At 40.0% G+C, this 19,118-nt stretch overlaps 1 protein-coding gene across 13 annotated transcripts in view; it reads left to right on the top strand.

Annotated features, from left to right (window-relative positions):
• ANKRD44 (ankyrin repeat domain 44) overlaps window positions 1-19,118 on the top strand; it is a 206,699-nt gene that overhangs the window by 155,882 nt on the left and 31,699 nt on the right. For 8 of the 13 annotated variants that reach the window (XM_043525212.1, XM_043525215.1, XM_037912257.2 and 5 more), the window contains exons 17-18: window positions 14,824-14,895; window positions 18,383-18,584. In XM_043525212.1, the coding sequence (XP_043381147.1) occupies window positions 14,824-14,895; window positions 18,383-18,584 (274 nt within the window). Of the gene's footprint in view, window positions 1-7,128; window positions 7,156-14,823; window positions 14,896-18,382; window positions 18,585-19,118 lie in introns of all 13 variants that reach the window. The other 5 variants (XM_037912256.2, XM_043525214.1, XM_037912259.2 and 2 more) reach the window with 1 other exon arrangement.

The following is a 19,118-nucleotide window of genomic DNA, read 5'->3' as shown; positions in this document are numbered from 1 at the left end:
CTCCAGAGGGAAAAATCGTTTCCCTAACCAAGGTGGGGGAGATGACACTGGGTTGGAAGGATGAGTCAGAGAGGATCAGGTACCGAGTAAAAGAACTTAAGCACAGAATGGAGGAGGAGGCTAATGAGTTAAATAAAGCAGAGCAGCTGCAGGCTTGGGTCCAAGAAGTCAAGCAGCAGAAAACGTCAGCCAGGAGCGTGTATGAACAGTTCACATACCTGGAGGCTGCATAAGGGTGGATGCTGCAGTCACGGCAGAACCTGGTACCGCTGCCAAGAGGTGTGACACATTGCTGATAGGGGAGAAGAGTGAAAGGCTGACCTTTCTGAAAGAGAAGTATCAGGAGAAAATGGCTGCATTGGAGGAGGCCAGGCAGCTGACCTTGAGGGAAAGGAGTGAGCTGGTTGAGGAGCATCAGGCAACCCTAGAAGAAAGGGATCACCTGCTTATCATGGTTAGTGAACTGGATGGAGAATTGGAGAGTGCCCAAACCCTGCAGTCCCAAAGCTGGAAGCATCACTAAATGGAGGAAAATATAAATCTCTCTCTCCCCCACCCACTCACCCCCGGGTAGAACTTGCCCTGGGGTGGGGAGTGCTCTTGGTGTGGGGAAGGAGATACAAAACAGGGTGACTTGACTCTTAATGTCTGGAGGGTTGGGCTACCTGTTACAGGACTCCTTAGTTAATGTTGCAGAAGCATTCAATTCTAATTAACCCCCAGGTTGAATCTGTGGATTGATGCATAGGATTGCTTGCTTCAAGCATTCTGCAATTCATCAGACTTTCCAAAGGGCTGGTTATATTCATGTTTTTCTGTTTTATGGTGGTTTCTGACCTAAACTGTATATAAAAAACCCTATTTCAAATAATTGGTCACTTCTTAATTAAAAGATATAAAAAGGAAGAGACCATATAAAATGGAGATAAATTAGTTAGGAGAACTGATCCATGTTTTCTTAAGCATCCTACTTTTATCAGCATTATTTTAAAAAAATTCCTTGGTTTCAGTTGGGGAAAGGATAATTGTCCATGGAATATGATGTTTTTTTGGCTTCTCTGTTATTCGTTGTGGACCCTATCCTAGGAACAAAGGAGCTCCCTCAACTCTCGTTAAGATTAAATAAATCATTCCAGATTCTTCGAATAATTAAGTTAATTTCTGCTCACAATTATGCTTTTCTGTAAGGTTGAGGTTGCACATGTATAACTGAAAGCGAGATTCTATCCTCAAAGCATCAGTGATCTGTAGTGCACTCAGAAACTCAGTCCCTCCGTATTCACATAACGAACAGGAAGGTGATTTTAGAAAAATGTCCAACCTTACAATTAAGATGTGTGGTGCACATATAATGCTGTGAGCGAATGTGTTTTATTAAGAAGTGTAAGCTTCTCCCAATGTAAAGCGGGACTCTTGACACTGGAAAGTAGGGTGGGGCAAAAAGACTGGGCATATTAAGGCATGACAATCTCCCTTCTTCCATCCCAGGCCCCAAAGTAGGAAGTGCTAGCTGGGGAGGTGTGTGGCCTAGGCAGCTGGGAGATATTCCCTGGTCAGTCTAAACTGGTAGGGCTGTGAGGGAGTCTCAACGGTGACTTAAAGTTGCCTCCCCTGCTCTTGCTCTCCAGTGGAACCTTTGAGGGAGGGCAGCATGGAAATGTTACCTGTCCATCCTTTGTGATGAATCCTTTGTGTCGGGCTCAACGGGTAGTGATCAATGGCTCCATGTCTAGTTGGCAGCCGGTATCAAGTGGAGTGCCCCAAGGATGGTCCTCGGGCCGGTTTTGTTCAATATCTTCATAAATGGTCTGGAGGATGGTATGGATTGCACCCTCAGCAAGTTTGCAGATGACACTAAACTGGGAGGAGAGGTAGATACGCCGGAGGGTAGGGATAGGATACAGAGGGACCTAGACAAATTAGAGGATTGGGCCAAAAGAAATCTGATGAGGTTCAACAAGGACAAGTGCAGAATCCTGCACTTAGGACGGAAGAATCCCATGCACCGCTACAGACTAGGGACCGAATGGCTCGGCAGCAGTTCTGCAGAAAAGGACCTAGGGGTTACAGTGGACGAGAAGCTGGATATGAGGCAACAGTGTGCCCTTGTTGCCAAGAAGGCCAATGGCATTTTGGGATGTATACGTAGGGGCATTGCCAGCAAATCGAGAGACGTGATCGTTCCCCTTTATTCAACATTGGTGAGGCCTCATCTGGAGTACTGTGTCCAGTTTTGGGCCCCGCACTATAAGAAGGATGTGGAAAAATTGGAAAGAGTCCAGCGGAGGGCAACAAAAATGATTAGGGGACTGGAACACATGACTTATGAGGAGAGGCTGAGGGAACTGGGATTGTTTAGTCTGCGGAAGAGAAGAATGAGGGGCGATTTGATAGCTGCTTTCAACTACATGAAAGGGGGTTCCAAAGAGGATGGATCTAGACTGTTCTCAGTGGTAGCTGATGACAGAACAAGGAGTAATGGTCTCAAGTTGCGGTGGGGGAGGTTTAGGTTGGATATTAGGAAGAACTTTTTCACTAGGAGGGTGGTGAAGCACTGGAATGCGTTACCTAGGGAGGTGATGGAATCTCCTTCCTTAGATATTTTTAAGGTCAGGCTTGACAAAGCCCTAGCTGGGATGATTTAGTTGGGGATTGGTCCTGCTTTGAGCAGGGGGTTGGACTAGATGACCTCCTGAGGTCCCTTCCAACCCTGATATTCTATGATTCTTATGAATTCTTCCTCCTGTGTGTAGTATCTGCCTGCCTCAGGGCATCGAGTTGGAAATCCCTACATCTTCCCACACCAGCTGGAGTGAACTGAGTGTTGTGTATGAATGGGGGTAGTTAGGAGAGAAGGGAGTTAATAATGAAAAGGCAAATCTTTTGACCCACTTAGATAAAGCTTACACGGTCACCCCCTATCATAATATCTTGTTCTGAAATAGTGTTCAATCAGAGGGCTTTTGTACCTGATGGCACTTATGTCATCTGGGATGTTAATGGAATATCTGTACAGCAGTGAATAACATCATGCAGCTAAAGAAACGGGGATGAGAATGGATACCTGAATTCTATCTCCATCTGTAACCAGCCAGTCATGAAAGACTGAATGGTAGGCACACATATCTGAGTAAATGTGTCAGGATCTCCCATCTGCTTTCTTTCTGCTAAAAATAACCTCTTTCCCTACACATTTTTTAAAATCTGGACTGATTTCGTTAGTATTCAGGGAGGTCATTAGCTAATATTTTGGAGTCATGGTAAGATTAACATCACTGAGTTAATACTGATGTTTTTAAAAAACCTGTATATTTCACTGAAATGGGCCATGAATGTAAAATCTGAATTGATGTGCAAAGTGTGAAATTTAAACTGTAATTTCACATTAAAATGTTATCTGGAAGGCCAGTTAAACCCCTTTGATTTTATGTAGGTTTAGAACACGTAAAAGAAATGTCATTCTGCAGCAGTGAAATATTTTGATTGGCCATAAGAATTAATTATTCTTTTTTATTGTAATCTATTATCTCCTTTGTTCTATCTGCAAATGAATTCTACATTTTGGCTGAGGCAGAAAGTGAATTAATGCAACTGTAATACAGTTGAGGGTGGGATGAGAACATGATTGCACTGAAAATCACATCTAATAGAAGAGGCATATCTTGATATGTCTCTTTCATTTAGCTGAGGCAGTCTGTTGAAGTGTGTCAGAGAGCTCCTGCACTCAGAAAAACATCTTAAGAATGCAGAGAAAGTACAATGTAAACCTGGTATGTGAAGAAGCTAAAATCATTAGCCCAGTAAATCTGTCATATGGTTAATGCTAATTTTATATATCCCTTATCAACAATCATCCATCCATCACAGCAGGGAGCTGAGGCTAATTATTAGTGATAAGTTAACCTTTGGTTTGGACAAGCATTCAAAAGTTCCATTTCCACATCTGGCCATGACTCAGATATTTGTCCAGATGCAGCTGTTGGGCTTCCTTGTTGCCTGCATCTCCACCTCTTTATTATGAGGACACGGTTCTACCTTCCCCCTTTGTGACTGACTGGAGGCAGTTACCACTCTGGTTCTTCAAGGGTGCTGTGTTTCAAGCAAGTGATGACTACAGTTCAGTGGTGAGTGACTTAAGGCACAAGCACCTGGGTGTATTCCGAGGCCTGGCAGCTCCCAAGATAGGAGATGTTAATGTGACATCATATGTAAGAATTTTATTTTTAATTTTTCTTTCCCCCAGGGACAAATACAATTGGCTTCCTGGTAACTAAGGTACTTGATTTTTATAGCTGGAAGGATACAAGAAGTGATCCCGCTGAAACTTTCCAGAATTATCTAAAAATGTCTAAAATAGTTACTCAGTAAATGAAAGTCTGTATACAGAATGCAGTGTTTGACATTTTATGAAGTGCTCTCAAGATTTTAGATTCAATTCTGGAAAAATTAAGCATGAACTGAAAATGAAGCATATGCATAAGTGTTTTCAGCATCTTTAACAGCACTTGTTTGGGATGAGTAGAGTAACTTGCTCATGACTTTGATACCAGAGTTGTTAACAATCCCAGATTTAGTGTCAAAGACCAGTATGTGGGTGGTCATGTCTAGTGGTTAGAGCAGGAGTCAGGTCTCGTGGTTAGAGCTGGAGTCAGCATTCAGGAATTGGAGCTCAGGGTTGGAGCTGGAGTCAGAGGCCAGATGCCAGAGCCACGGGATTGTACCAGGGATGAGCTTGACTCTATTGGCATTATTACCTTGGTGGAGAAGAGGTGTATAGAAGGAAAAGTATCTTCTTTCTGCACTTTACTTCAGGTTGTTGTCAGGATATTTAAAAATTGGAGTCTGGCAGGTCTTCTCCAGGGGAACATTTTGGGTAAAAGTGTGCATTGTGGAAGCAAGTGGAACCATCAGGAGCGTATACAGGAGGTCTGTAGGAGGCAAGCTCTGCATAAATAATCCTCCTTTTAAAAGTGGCTTTTAATAAAAGAGGGGTTTCGGTGTCTCCCCTGGAAACTGTATTGTGAAGAGTACATTTAAGAATTGGATTCTGTGTGGACAAGGCAAAAGGATGGCAGCACCTCAACTGGTGTAAATCATCCTGGTTCTATTGAAGTCTACTTGAAATCATCTTTCACCCTTTAATAATGGGGCCCTTTATTTCTAACAATAAGAAAGATCTACTGTTATAGCATGAGGTATTCTGAGAAAATAGCATATGCCTGGTTCAGGCTGCTGGAATGTGACCATAACTCTAACCAAGAGTAGTTGCAACCACCATCACCACACGAATATAGGCATAAAATGGAGGGAGAGAAATGTCCTTTACTACCAAGAGAGGGAGTGATCATAAACCAAGTGACAGTCATGCTGAGTCCTGTCTGGAGACATCAAAATTTCCAAGTAGGGTAAACGAAAATTCCCACAGCATTTTTAAAAAACGATTATCATCCAAGTCAGCCTAAATTATTTAACCCGAAAGAATATAGGCAGTGATATTTATTTAATGTGAGTACCCAGAGTACCTACTAGCCATACATACACCCAGGCCAATAATGCCTGTATCTCTTTGCGGTCTGGAAAGTAGATGCACTGCTAAGTGGGTGAGTGGGTGGCTGTCAGAACTCCTTGACCTTCCTGGTGGCTCAAGGAGCAGCAAGTCTACCTCTAAACTGCCTGATTGGTGTAACATTAGGACCTCTCATTCACTGCTCTAGTTCCCTCTTTGTTCCCTTTATTTCCCCTTTAGCTGTTTTAATACCTTCGCTTTTGTCCCAAATCAAAGCTTGAAATTTAGAGAGGAAAATCCCATGTAACAATGTCATGTAATTTAAAAAAAAAATCTGCCCAACATTAATAACACAAATCAATGATAGAAGACTCCTATCCCCCCACAGCAATAACTGGCCATCTTCTTTCTTCAGATGTACAGAGCTGTGGGACATGTGCCAAGGACTATAATAAAATGTAGGAACAGCAGTAAATAGAATATGTAGCATTATTGCTGGATTAAAGATTGGTTGGCAAATTTATTTTTGTTAATGCACAGAACCTTACTGAAATTGAAATGGTGTAACAGTGTTTTACTGCGTAACCTGAGTTCATTATGGTAGGAAAATTACAGCATAATACATATAATTGCATCTCTGCAGTTGTTTTAAAGAAGTATAATGAAGACAGAATTATGATCTCTATTCTAGCCCTCCTGAAGGCAATTTTCAGAAGAGCATTAATTTTTCACATATATTTAACAAAGAGAGCCTTCCTAGTGGCACCACCAGTTAGCAACGTCTCCTGCATCACCATATTGATGATTAATCTTTTAGTGGAACAGGAAGAATTCTAGCGTGACTTTGCTTAGAGTGGAGTCTACAGAGAATCTATTAGCACATGGCTGTGTGTTGGAGAGAGTATTGGAACTCCCATTAGCACAAATGGCAATTATGTGTATAAATCTCATGCGAGAATCAAAATGTATCCTTAAAGAGCACATTGGCAACATAATTATCACCTGTAACACAGCCATTAAAATGATTTCTTATTGCTAGTTTTAGATCAAGTCCGAATTCCATCCAATGGTAAACAAGCATCCTTGTTTCTGTGGTCTGGGTTGATGCGATAATTGGGTTGCTGACAGAGTTTTCTAGTTTTTTAACAAAGGTTTTTTAATAGTTTGCTTACTCTCTGTGTTCACTGATATTATAAAAACAATTACGTTTTAGGGTTTTTTTACTAGCATAAAAAAGCACTTTATAATTTTAAGCATATATCTGTAACAGTAACCATTGAACAAACAGGTTAGTGATAGATCTGTATTCCATAGTATTTTCCCCCTACTTTTCTATTTTTTTTTCCCCAATAAAGAAAATGTTTGACTCCACGTAGACTGGGCCCTGAATATGTACTTTCAGTAGTGAGTTGTCTCATTTGCTTTAGTAGTGCTACATATATAAGCAGAGACCTGCAAGATCAAGACCTTTAGATCAGAGACCTATTTCATGAAAAATATTTCAAGAAATATTTGTAATGCAGTTTATTGCAAAGCAAAGAACTAAAAAAGAAACATCTGCAATGCACCAAAATGTTTTCATATTCTGTGTTTTAATTATACTAATTACCATTTTTAATCAGATTGGAAGCAAAAGTCCATTGGAGATAGTAAGTAAATGAAAAAAATAATTGCATGTTGTGTGCTTTGATTTTCATTTAAATTCTTACTGCTATACACGTTCTCCTATTCACTCTGTTATGAACTCAACAGAAGAATCACAATTTCTTAACCAGCATGCTGTGTATGTCAAATAAATGCATGTGTGTCACTTTTATTTAAAGCAAGCCTTCTGACTGCTGCTTCTTAAAGACTAGATTTCAAGCTTCCACTTGAAAATATTTTGCTTTTCTTCAATCAGTGTGATTTTCTAGATCCAGTGGATCAATCACATGTATCTGATTGGTTTATTACTTTCTGTATATAAATTAAAGCTGCTTTTGGTAATGTGAAGCAAAATCTACGGTTTCTAGGGTGTTTTCTTTTAAAATACAGGGCCAATTCAGAAGTGAGTCTGAATCTATGGGACTCTAAGGCCTGTTCTACACTAGGGAATTAGATTGGTATAACTATGTCACTCAGGGGTGTGAAAAATCCACGCCTGAGCTATGCAGTTAAACCAACGTAATGCCCAGTGTAGACAGCACTAGGTCAAGGGATGAATTCTCTGATCAGCCACTTTGGGGAGGTAGTTTACCTTCATCCACGCGAGAACCCCTTCCATCTGCGTAAGTAGTGTCTTCACTGAAGCGCTTCAGCGGTGTAGCTGCGCTGCTGTAGTGCTTTAAGTGTAGACAAGCCCTAAGTAATTTACACAGAGAGTGGACAGAGGAAAGGAGCATAGCAGGAAAATCAGATAACCAGGAGCATGTACAAAAGGTGCAGATTTAAATTAGCTCAAACCCTACTTCAATCTATACCTTCTTCAAGCCTCTTGGTATCTATAGGCCTTATCTGCATTAGAAAAGTTGCACTGATTGATTTCAGTTTTGATTCACAGATTAATCTACCTGAACTGGCGTAAATCTGAATTGTACAGGCACCTAAATTTATTTAATCTTTAAATTGCATTAGATTAATTCAGTAAATTACTGTGCTAAATTACTGACAGAAGCTAAATTGATTTATAAAGGGTTAATCTGGTTTAAGATCCTGATTTCATTAAAGTACTCAACCAAGTGCTTGTTTCCTGGATTGAGGTTCACACCAGTTTGTCTTGATCAAGTTAAACCTATGCAGCTTTTCTAGTATAGATACCCTTACCCCTACTTACTGATGTGTAATTTTGTATCACTTTATACATCAGCTTTGAATTTAGCCCTTTAATTTAGAATGAACTCTGAAGCTAAACATGTCCTCCCTTTGATGTAGAATTGTACAGAGGTTAATATTCTATTAGTCTGTGAACTACCCAGTTCTAACCATGTTGAAGTTTGTTTTGTCCTGCCTATGCTGGCCAGAAACTGTGTTAACACTTAGCCAGCAAGAGCAATATTTAAACACAGGTCTGGCTAATATGTTTTTCCTGCAGTGTAAACGGTGCTTGAGTCTTCATATTGCAATGGAGAAGGGGAGATCAGTCTCAAACCTATATGTCACTCTAATATTTATGCTCTGTTTTGAAAGTGGCATTCTGAAATCGTAACTAATTGCTTGTTCTGGATGACCTCATGTATTAGAAGTTATATCTGTACACATTTTTTAATGCAAAAGTACGCTATTCTAATATTTCTGTTGTCTTAATTGCCTTCTGATTAGCTCTGTGTGAGTGTGAAAATTTCCATATGCTATTTGCTCGACACCCTTTCAAAATAAATACCATGGCTAGATTATCACATTATACCCATCTAGCCTAACGGTCTGCTATTTTATGTGATTAATATTAATTATATTAATTCAGGGGTGGCCAACCTGAGCCTGAGAAGGAGCCAGAATTTACCAATGAACATTGCCAAAGAGCCACAGTAATATGTCAGCAGCCCCCCATCCGCTACCCCCCTCCAGCCCCCAGTGCCTCCCGTCCACCAGCAGCCATGCCAATCAGCGCCTCCCCCTCTTCCCCACCTTCCCATCCGCGGCAATCAGCTGTTTCGCAGTGCGCAGGAGGCTCTGGTGGGGACAGGGGAGGAGCGAGGGCATGGCAGGCTGGGGGGAAGGGGTGGAGCAGAGGGTTGAGCAGTGAACACCCCACAGCACAGTGGAAAGTTAACATTTGTAGTTCCAGCCTTGGAGTCAGCGCCTGTGCATATTAACCTCCGCAGAGCTGCATGCGGCTCCAGAGCCACAGGTTGGCCACCCCTGCACTAATTGAAAAAGTTCATTAACGTTTAAAATATTCATGTTTGAATGTAACTCTGAATATCTATATAAAAGTTGCATTACAGTGTAGGGTGGGGTGCTTATCAATGGAAAGGCTCTCATTGACTTCAGTGGGAGCTGGATCAGACCTTTACTTAACACAGTTACCAGCAACACGCATAATATGGTGCATCAAAACTTTTGAACTTGTCAGATCCTGTTTGCAACCATGTATTTCTGTCTATTGTATGATTTAACATAGCACCCCTCACTGTGATATGTATGGACTGAAATAGCTTCTAACTTCTTCCTTTCAGCAGCCTGATTTAAACATTTTATGAGTGACTAAACTGTTCATCTGCCATTCTGTTTAATGATTATAAATTTCAGAAATGCCATGTAGAGCTTTTCCTTATTTTTACTAGAGCTAATTCCTAGAACATACTATATAGCCTGTAAGAAGAAGCATATAAACCGTCCTGTATCATTGAGTGATACATCAGAACCAGAAAAACATGGACAATAATTGATCATTATCCATTATTATAGCCAGAGGATTAGAACAGGCAGCAAATCCTCTTGATGTCAATAAATACCCCTCCTGTAAAAAACAGTGCAAGAACTATAAGTATTTCTAATCGTGGCACAGAGTTGAGAGAGACAGGATACAGTTTATAATACCAGCTTCACAGGGTAATTAACTAGCAGTGACATAACTAAGTCATGGTCATAGGAGTTTGCTTACATTGTACCAGCTTTGTGAAACTAGCATCATACTACTAAAAACCCCTGCAGGGAAGTGGGTTCAGAAGAGGTTGGCCGGGTGTGAAGGAAAATGAAGCCTTTTCTCCAACTCTTCGTACATAAACTGACCATTTTAAAATGTGCTTGTATCAAGTGAGGAAATGTAGAAAGCATGGGTATCCTATCCCTAATCTTTTAAAAAGTGTCACTCACCACTTTTACTTAAAATGTCCCTTTATGATGTTAAGTTATTGACACTGGTTTAAATGCCGCAGAAGCCTAGTTAGTAAGCAACTAAGAGGACTAGATTGCTCAGGGGATTAGAAATGTGATATGAGAAGCCTTTCACTGCCAGGTATTGGTTTTAGTCCAGTTAAGTAGTGATCAAAAATTGCTAACATCTGATGGTTAGTGAATGGTTTTGTGTGCAACAATGAATTCGTCTCTGGCCTGTTTTCAGTGGACAAGTGTCCACATCACAAAAAAACAACCACCACCAAACTTTGCCAGTTCTGTTGGTTAAGAGTATTTTGGTCTCCAGGGCTGTCAGTCTGCCACCTTTCATGAGCACTAAATTCACATATGTTTAAAAAATACCTAATTGTATATAATTTCTGCACAAATGTAATGCGAGATGAATGCATTATGGAGTTAGAACTATAAGTGTACTCCATATAGACCCATTACTTTACATGTATCTGTTCTTATGACAAATGTGGCAATAACAGGAGTGTAGACAACTTTTTTTGAAGGGTGGGATGGAGCTAGAGATAAAATAATAGCTGCTGAATATCGCTTTAATGCGTAGTCTTGCACCATAACTAAATTTATTCACTTTTATTAAAGTGAGATAAATGAGCTTATGTTCCAAACTCAGTTTCCTTTATTTATTAATTGAATCCCAAAATGTTTGTTGAGGGGGCAGGTCTAAAGTCATCATGACACCTCCCCTCTCCCCCAGTCGCCTAAGCACATGAACAATTGTAATTTATTATGAACAAATTACAAAGCCATGGAAATACTGACAAAACCTTATCTGCAGAGGCATTTTGCACAGTAACAGGGACCTGGCCTTTTTTGTCTGTTTTGTGGGTGTAATGTTTAATTCTATATAATCCATGTGGAAATTTATATTTAATTAGTATGAAGAATTACATGTAGCAAGATGCACTCAAAAATCATTATTTGTATCTCTTTGAACTACTGAGGCTTGTTTTCTTTTACAAATTTCTTGTCTTGCATTTTCTGGCTGTGTATCTGAGAGCCTGGAGAGTTACCAGGTTTACCATCAAATTTGTATTTATGCTTGACTTTATGATGGAGAAATTCAGCATTTTGAGTAGTAAGCTTACTAAGATTAGTCTGCAGTATCTTAAGATGTTTTAATTCTAAGACACTAAGATTCCTTTTGTGAGAGCTCTCCAATCCTGCAGTTTCTTCATCTAGAGCCTTAATTCTGGTAACTTGCAAATTATTTTTTCTCTATTCGAAAGACAATTATCTGTCTTGCTCAAAAACTTCTAGAGCCTCCTAATAGATAAAGGGAGAAGTTCCATGTTAAGGTTCTGATCCCAAAATGTAGTGGTTTGATGTTCAATAAATGGGAGGAATTTAATTAAAAAGGGATAAGTGTTAAGCAGACAGGGGAACCGGTTTAGTGGTCACTTTTATTTTTAGAGGTTCAATTACCCATTGGAGAAAATAGGAATTCAGATTAATCATCTGTACAAGAGCATGCCTCATGGAACTGAAGAGTACTGGCCAAATATTTAGATTAAAATGATGCTGAATACTAATGTGTATATATTGGCTGCTCACGGAGAAATTTCTCCAAAGAAAATAGGCACCTTAAAAAAATAATCCCAGTTGTCATCAAATGCAGATTATTAAATAAGGATTTTTTATAAATGTTTAAATAACTGTTGTGACAGGGTCGGGGCAGATGGCTATAGGAGAGTAATAGAAAGCAGATATATTAGCCCCAGGCTAAGTAGGTCCCTTTTCCCTGGGTAAGGTAACAGGGAAGGTTCCAGAACAATCAGGAACCTTCTGGAGACAATTAAGACAGGCTGATTAGAACACCTGCAGCCAATCAAGAAGCTGCTAGAATCAATTAAGGCAGGCTAATCAGGGCACCTGGGTTTTAAAAAGGAGCTCACTTCAGTTTGTGGTGAGGAGCTGGGAGCAAGAGGCACTAGGAGCTGAGAGTGAGAACGCGGACTGTTGGAGGACTGAGGTGTACAAGCATTATCAGACACCGGGAGGAAGGTCCTATGATGAGGATAAAGAACGTGTTGGGAGGAGGCCATGGGGAAGTAGCCCAGGGAGTTGTAGCTGTTCCAGGAGGCACTCTAGACAGCTGCATTCCACAGGGCCCTGGGCTGGAACCCGGAGTAGAAGGCTGACCCGGGTTCTCCCCAAATCCTCCCAACTCCTGGTCAGACACAGGAGGAGTCGACCTGGACTGTGGGTTCAGAAAAACATCCAAGCTGAGGGCTGCCATGAAGCTCCAAGGTGAGCAAATCTGCCAATAAGCACAAGACCCACCAAGGTAGAGCAGGAACTTTGTCACACTTTATAAACAGAGAGGAAAACAAGGTAGGAATTAGAGAAGAGCCCAAAGTGGAACAGTAAACCCAACTCCCATCTCCACACCACCCAAAATTCTGAAAGATCACAGTTGGATTTGATTCCTGATTCAAATTGCATGCTTGAGGCCTGTTTCTGGAAGGAGTATATTTTGTATTAACATACACAAATATTGAATTATCAGCAGTGTCCAATGTTAACATATTTTTCTTTCCCAATTTTAATATTTTTTAAAACACTAACCATGTATTTGTAAATAAAATCAATTTATTTTCCTAGAATTACAGTAGAATTATACATATGCATATCTTTGTGGCATTTGACTAGATTGTTAACATTAGATGGGAATCGGGTTGGATAGTTATGATGGGTCAGATTTATTCTTTGTGTAATTCTGTTAAAGTCAATGGAGTTACATCAGGGAAACATTTGATATTGTGTCTACAGTTTTTCTCCTTCTGATACAAGCATCTTCATACCTTCTTCCATGCAGCCCTATATGCCTGGAATGTTGCCCCTAATACTGTATATGCCACAAAATCTTCCTCTCCTCCTTGAAACCCACCTTTTCCTACAAATCCTCAACTATCTATCTCCATCATAAAAATAAATAACTATAAAAAGAACTGTCATGGCTTCTGCAGCCCCACAAATTTATTAATTACTCATCACCCTTTCCATCAACTCTTGCCTGATATTATTTCCTCCAGCATCCTCTTGATGTCATACCCATACTCGTCTTAGATCATAAATGCCTTAAGATAAGGACTGTCTCTAATTGTAGTGTAACATTCCATGCACACCAGTGGCACTGTATACAAACACATCATCACCCTTGCAGCTTCACTTAGACACGTTTTTGGACTCCACTTTCTATCTGTACAGTGCCTAGCACGATGTGTTCCTGGTCCATGACCAGGACTCATAGGCGCTATAGTAATATAAATAATAATCATCCCAGTGAAATTTTGCTACTGCTGTTAAATAGCTGCCATGTTCCATTCAGGTGGTGAATAGTTATCCCACTTGACAAGCCTGTAAAGTGCTTTGAGAGCTGTCTGTAAGTATGATTAGTTATGAGATGTGCTGGCCTTGTCATTGTAAAGGTAATTCCTGTTTGATAAGCATATACAAACACATTACATTCTTCTTACAGATTTATTTATCATTCATAATTTGGGCTAAGGGCTCCGCTCTGCAAATACTTCTTCCTTTGTGAGTAATCCTTTCTCATGCAAGTCGTCCCTCTGATTTCAGTGGGACTCTTAACATGGATGAGAATGTCCTGGGGCTTAAACTAGTTTTGACTTCATTGCATCAAATAATTGGAAAATATTTTGTGGGGGAGGTCACAACAAAAAGCTGTTAAACACGCATTAAAAACCTTCCTTAAGTAGTTGTGGGAAATGTCTGCAAACAAAATATTTTTGTCTGCCTGCTAATTTATGACACTTGGAGTGGCAGAGGTTATCCTATCTCATTCTGAGTAAAAGTCAAGGGAGGACAGGAATTTGGTTAGTACAAGAGGTCATTTCCAGGAAGCCTAACAGGTGGTGATAGTGCTGCAAAAATCCACACATAGACTTTTGCTTTCTAATTTTATCATTCAGTTTAGTGTAGCTACATATGAAGCCTATGTATTTAAGAATAAGTTTTGTTGTTGTTGTTGTTTTGTTGTTTTTTAAAAGACCACATTTCTTAAAGTTAATAGTCACTCAAAAGAGAACAAATTAAGGGGGCAATCCTGCTGCCATTAAAATCAGTGGGTAGTTTGACTTCAGTGGGAACCAGATTGACTTTTAAATTTAGCATCTATTTTACAGAGGAAGTTGACAGAAAATAACATTTAACATACAGTAGAGTACACCATACTCTGGGCACTGAAAGCCACTTGTATAGAAGTAGGATTCTTAGTGTTTTCTTTTATGTTTAGAAATCGGGTATTCTTGAAGATTAGTATTAAAATCTTCCTGGTACTTCCGTTGGTATATAGTAAATCTGGCAAACATGTCTCTCTTCACCAAAGTAACCGTAAACCTGCTTTTAACAAGTTGTAACTTGTAATCTGATTTGTTTTGTTTTAGGTTGCTGTGGAAGTGTTTATGCTTTGCAAGACGTTTTAAAACTACTCTTCTTCTTCTTTTTAGCTTCTGGAAAAAACCAGCAACATTTTTGATGAACCAGATTCAGGAGCTACTAAAAGTCCTTTGCATTTAGCTGTAAGTATACGACACATGTTCAGTGTTTGATCGGATAAATAACCACTTAACCTCTGCGAAGTAAGTAGACCTGCATTGTAACAGCTGGAAAGGGACTTAGGACCAAGATTTTAAAAATGCTTCCTTGATAGGGGTTAAAAAAAAAACAACCAAAAAACATAAGGGAGCTAGGTGCACAGCTCACATTGAATTTCCTTTGAAAATCCGAGCCCTAAATCCTTACGAAGGTATCTAACTAAGGGTATGTCTGCACTTCAAGGCAGAGGTATAATTCCCAGGTCTAGGAGACATTCATGTGCTAGCTCTCACTGAGCTAGCGTGCGAGCCACCCAAGTTACGTATCTAGCGTCTCTGAGGGAATGCATTTTGGGTGGCGAGTTGCTTGTGCCACCATGGCTACATTCTGTTTTTAGTGCACTAGCTTGATCTGCGCTAGTGTGGATACATCATCTGGAGCTGGGAATCACACCCCCAGCTCCAAGTGTAGACATACCTGACTTGGCTGGGTTTTCAAAAGTGCTGAGCTCTCAGCAGCTCCCACTGTAGTCAAGAGGAGCTGCTCGCTGCTCAGCACTTCTCAAAATCCAGCCATTTATGGTCCCTAAAGAAGGATTTAGGAGCCTCACTTTAGGAACTCGGTTTTGGAAAATCTTGATTATACTTTTTTGCATCTACATGTGATTCTGAAATCTTTTATGTTACTGCTGGTGTATAATCATACTAATTATACTTAAAATGCAGGGGGTCCCTATCCTTCTCACATTACAGCAATGTAAAACCAATGTGAGTCAGAAAAGAGCCAGGCCCAGTAGGTATGCTGTAAATATTGAGGACAATCAAATAATAGACTGGTTCATACATAAAAGCCAGGAAATTCTGAGTCCTCAGGGTTAATCTTCCCTTGGATACATATGTATGCTTCCTGTTAATGTTAATAGGAGTTAGGCAGGGGAAGAATTAGCTTCTTTAATCCTTAGTTGATGCTATTTTTGGAAAGTCATAATTTTTAAGGGTGAAAAATAAGACTTGACTTGGAACTTCAATGACTATTAGTGGGTGTGGTTTTTTTTACATTTGTATTTCCTTCTTGTAGGCCTTTTTCATGAACTGTTTCAACTATGCAGAGATTAATGCAAAAAACCCCAAGCAAAACAAAACAAAAAACCCCCGGCATGTGACTGAGTCCAATGATAAGCAGTGCATGTCCACTAGAGTTGGGTGAACCGTGCAAATAATTTTCATGGATATTCACTGGAGTTTATAAATGAATAAGTTTCAGCTGGTTTCATCCCTTTTTTTTGTTTGAGTTTACTGGCTGGCATACATGTTCCCTGAAACATCAAATATAAACAAACTTTCAAGCTTATAACTGTGAACATTTGCACCGGAAACCTCTTCTGAGAATTGCTCTTATTCAATCAGAGACCAGAAATAGTCCATGTAAACCTCAGTGTCCAATCAAAATAGCACAGATTTTTACTTTACAGCAAAGTGCTTGCTCACAAATAAATCACAGCCCAAGGATTGTTAGAAGAAATTATTCAACAAATCAGCTTGAATAATGTATAAATTAAAGAACATCACAATCAGTATGAGAATGGGTCTGAACTGGAAAATGGGTGAAGTGTATCAAACCCTTTGTTTCAAATTATTTTGCTCTTTCTCTTGTAATGCATGTTCAGTGGTTTGTTTTTCACAAAACTCTCTCTGCAGGGTTTAATTTAAATTTTCCTGAAACTGAATGAGCAGTGAGACTACAGGTTACCTGTGCTATCTGTGGATATACACAGGTTCCCTAGCATATGCACACACCTGACTTCTGATGATCACTGCATCTTGTTTTTGAAGCAGCTGTTTTTCTGAAAGCTGCTGTAGAAACTTAAAATTCAACTAAAATAAAATAAACAAAGTCCTGATCCTGCAAAGACTTAAGACATGCTTAAAATTATACAACTGTGAGTAGTTTTTTTTAACGGGACGACTCACAGCACTAGAGTAAGCATGTGCATAATTCTTGGAAGGGTCAGAAGCCTACGGGAGGAAATATCTTCTGGTTTCCAGTTAGAGAGTTCACTAATTTAAGGGAGCCCCTTTTTCTGTTGTATTGATGCATTCAAAAAAATCTCCTATAAAGGCAGCAAATTTGTCATGGGAAATTTTGCAAAAAGTCATGGATTTTATCAACAGTTGACTCTTTTTTTCCCACTCAAATTCCTTTTCACCCTCCTCCTACTCCATACAAACTTAATTTTGGCAATTCCTGACTTTTGGCTGCTTACCAGTGCAACTTTAAGGTTCTCTTAATACTGTCTTTTGTATGGAATACTGTGGGTTAAAAAGAGAGGGCTGGGGGAGGGGGACTGGAGGGAATGTTGACCAAAGGAGGGGCTCATTCTTGTGGACTTCCAAAGTTGCATGAGACAAAGCATTCCAGGGATGTCTAGCCAAAAAGTTCCACAATTTTTGGCAAGCCACTATTTTATTTTTAAATCAACCTGGTGCCAGAAGTTTTCTTCGTTTCCTTCTCTACCCATCCCCCATATCACATTGGCTTGAGGTCCAGGACAGGCAACAGAGTGCTGGATGAATGAGAGGTTTAACATCAACTATCTTTCATCCTGTCAGGGTTAGAAATGAGAGCCAAACACCTTTGTAAATGGGAAGTTCACCAGGCAGGCTTCTCCAATGAAGCATTCTCTGGCTTTTAGTGCCAGAAGGTCCCCAATATGTGAGACCCTAAAGCTGCAATATTAATAGGTAATTGAAATAGCTTTTCTGTACGTTTTACTACTTAGAATTTTTCTCTTCCACAGAGATCTCAATAATTAGGCTTATGGTACTAAGGTAATTTGGCCTCACTGCGGAAGTAAATTTGACTTTAAATATCTAAAGTATTTTTTATTTAAAAGACATTCCATATAAAGAATATACAAAGATGGTATGGTATAAGTTTTATGTGCACTTCTTTGGGCTGGCATGCAGAACTTATTTGTGGCTGAGTAATGTGGCTGTGTCTGACTCACGCTGTTCAAACCTCTGTGGCACACTACGCCATGCTGTCTCTTCTCTCATATTTATATCCTGCACGTGTCATTACATTGAGCTATCTGTACACATTTGATAAGGCTTGATGCAGAAATGATTGGGTGAGGTTCTTTGGACTGTGGCATGTAGATCGGAGACTAGATGTTCATTATGGCCTCTTATGTAATTAAAAAACACAAATTTTCAGGCGCCTGAAACCCTCTGGCCTCCTATACCATTCACACTGGAATGTGGGAAAACCCACATGTACTTGGGAGTCTCAGGTCATAGAACCATGAAACATAATAAAGTATCTCTGTATTATAGTTTCCATTGTGTTCAAATGACTATCACAATGAAAAATTGTGCTCCTGGGATGCACGTGTTATGCTTTTCAGTCAGGAGAGTAATGAGTAAGATCTGTATTGCTTTATTCCCAATATAACCTGTTTTGGATTTCAAGGCCTATAATGGTCATCATCAAGCCTTGGAGGTACTTCTTCAGTCTCTGGTAGACTTGGATATTAAGGATGAGAAAGGACGCACTGCCTTGGACCTGGCTGCCTTTAAGGGACATGCAGAATGTGTTGAAGCTCTCATCAGCCAGGGTGCTTCCATCTTGGTAAAAGATGACATCACCAAAAGAACCCCGCTCCATGCCTCAGGTGAGTGTAGTTGTATTTTATCTTGAGAGAGAAAACCTATAACAAGACAGAGGTTAGTAGTGATGTTTGCTTAGCTACCATCTCTTTTGAAGGTTATTGCTAACCTAATTAATTATTGGAGCATTGAGACTTCATTTTTGTGAACTGCCACCAGGAACTAGAGCTAACTATCTTTCCATTTCTCAACTTTCCCTTGTCCCCATGAAGTGCTCCACTTCTCCCCCTACAGCCTGACCCTAGACCTCATTCACCAGGTCTATTTCCTCTTTCTGCACCTATCTTCCTTCTCTGATGCATGATAGTTTTCCCCCACCCCCCTCATACTTGATGGTTTCAGGCTAGAGAGTCAGATGAAGAAGTAAGTAGCAATGAGGCAGATCTTACAAGGAAAAAAGACTGAAAATCAAGGTGGATCCCACTGATGATGAAGTGAGATAGTTTGTACTCACTCCAGATAAGTCCCACCCTGCCCTTCCACCGCCAGAAACCTTCAGTGGCTTTCTGCAACAGCACATCCCCCACCCCTTTATTTCC

Source organism: Chelonia mydas, chromosome 11, assembly GCF_015237465.2.
Source record: "Chelonia mydas isolate rCheMyd1 chromosome 11, rCheMyd1.pri.v2, whole genome shotgun sequence".
NCBI classification, from domain to species: Eukaryota; Metazoa; Chordata; order Testudines; family Cheloniidae; genus Chelonia; species Chelonia mydas.
This window is presented reverse-complemented; position numbering and strand designations above follow the sequence as displayed.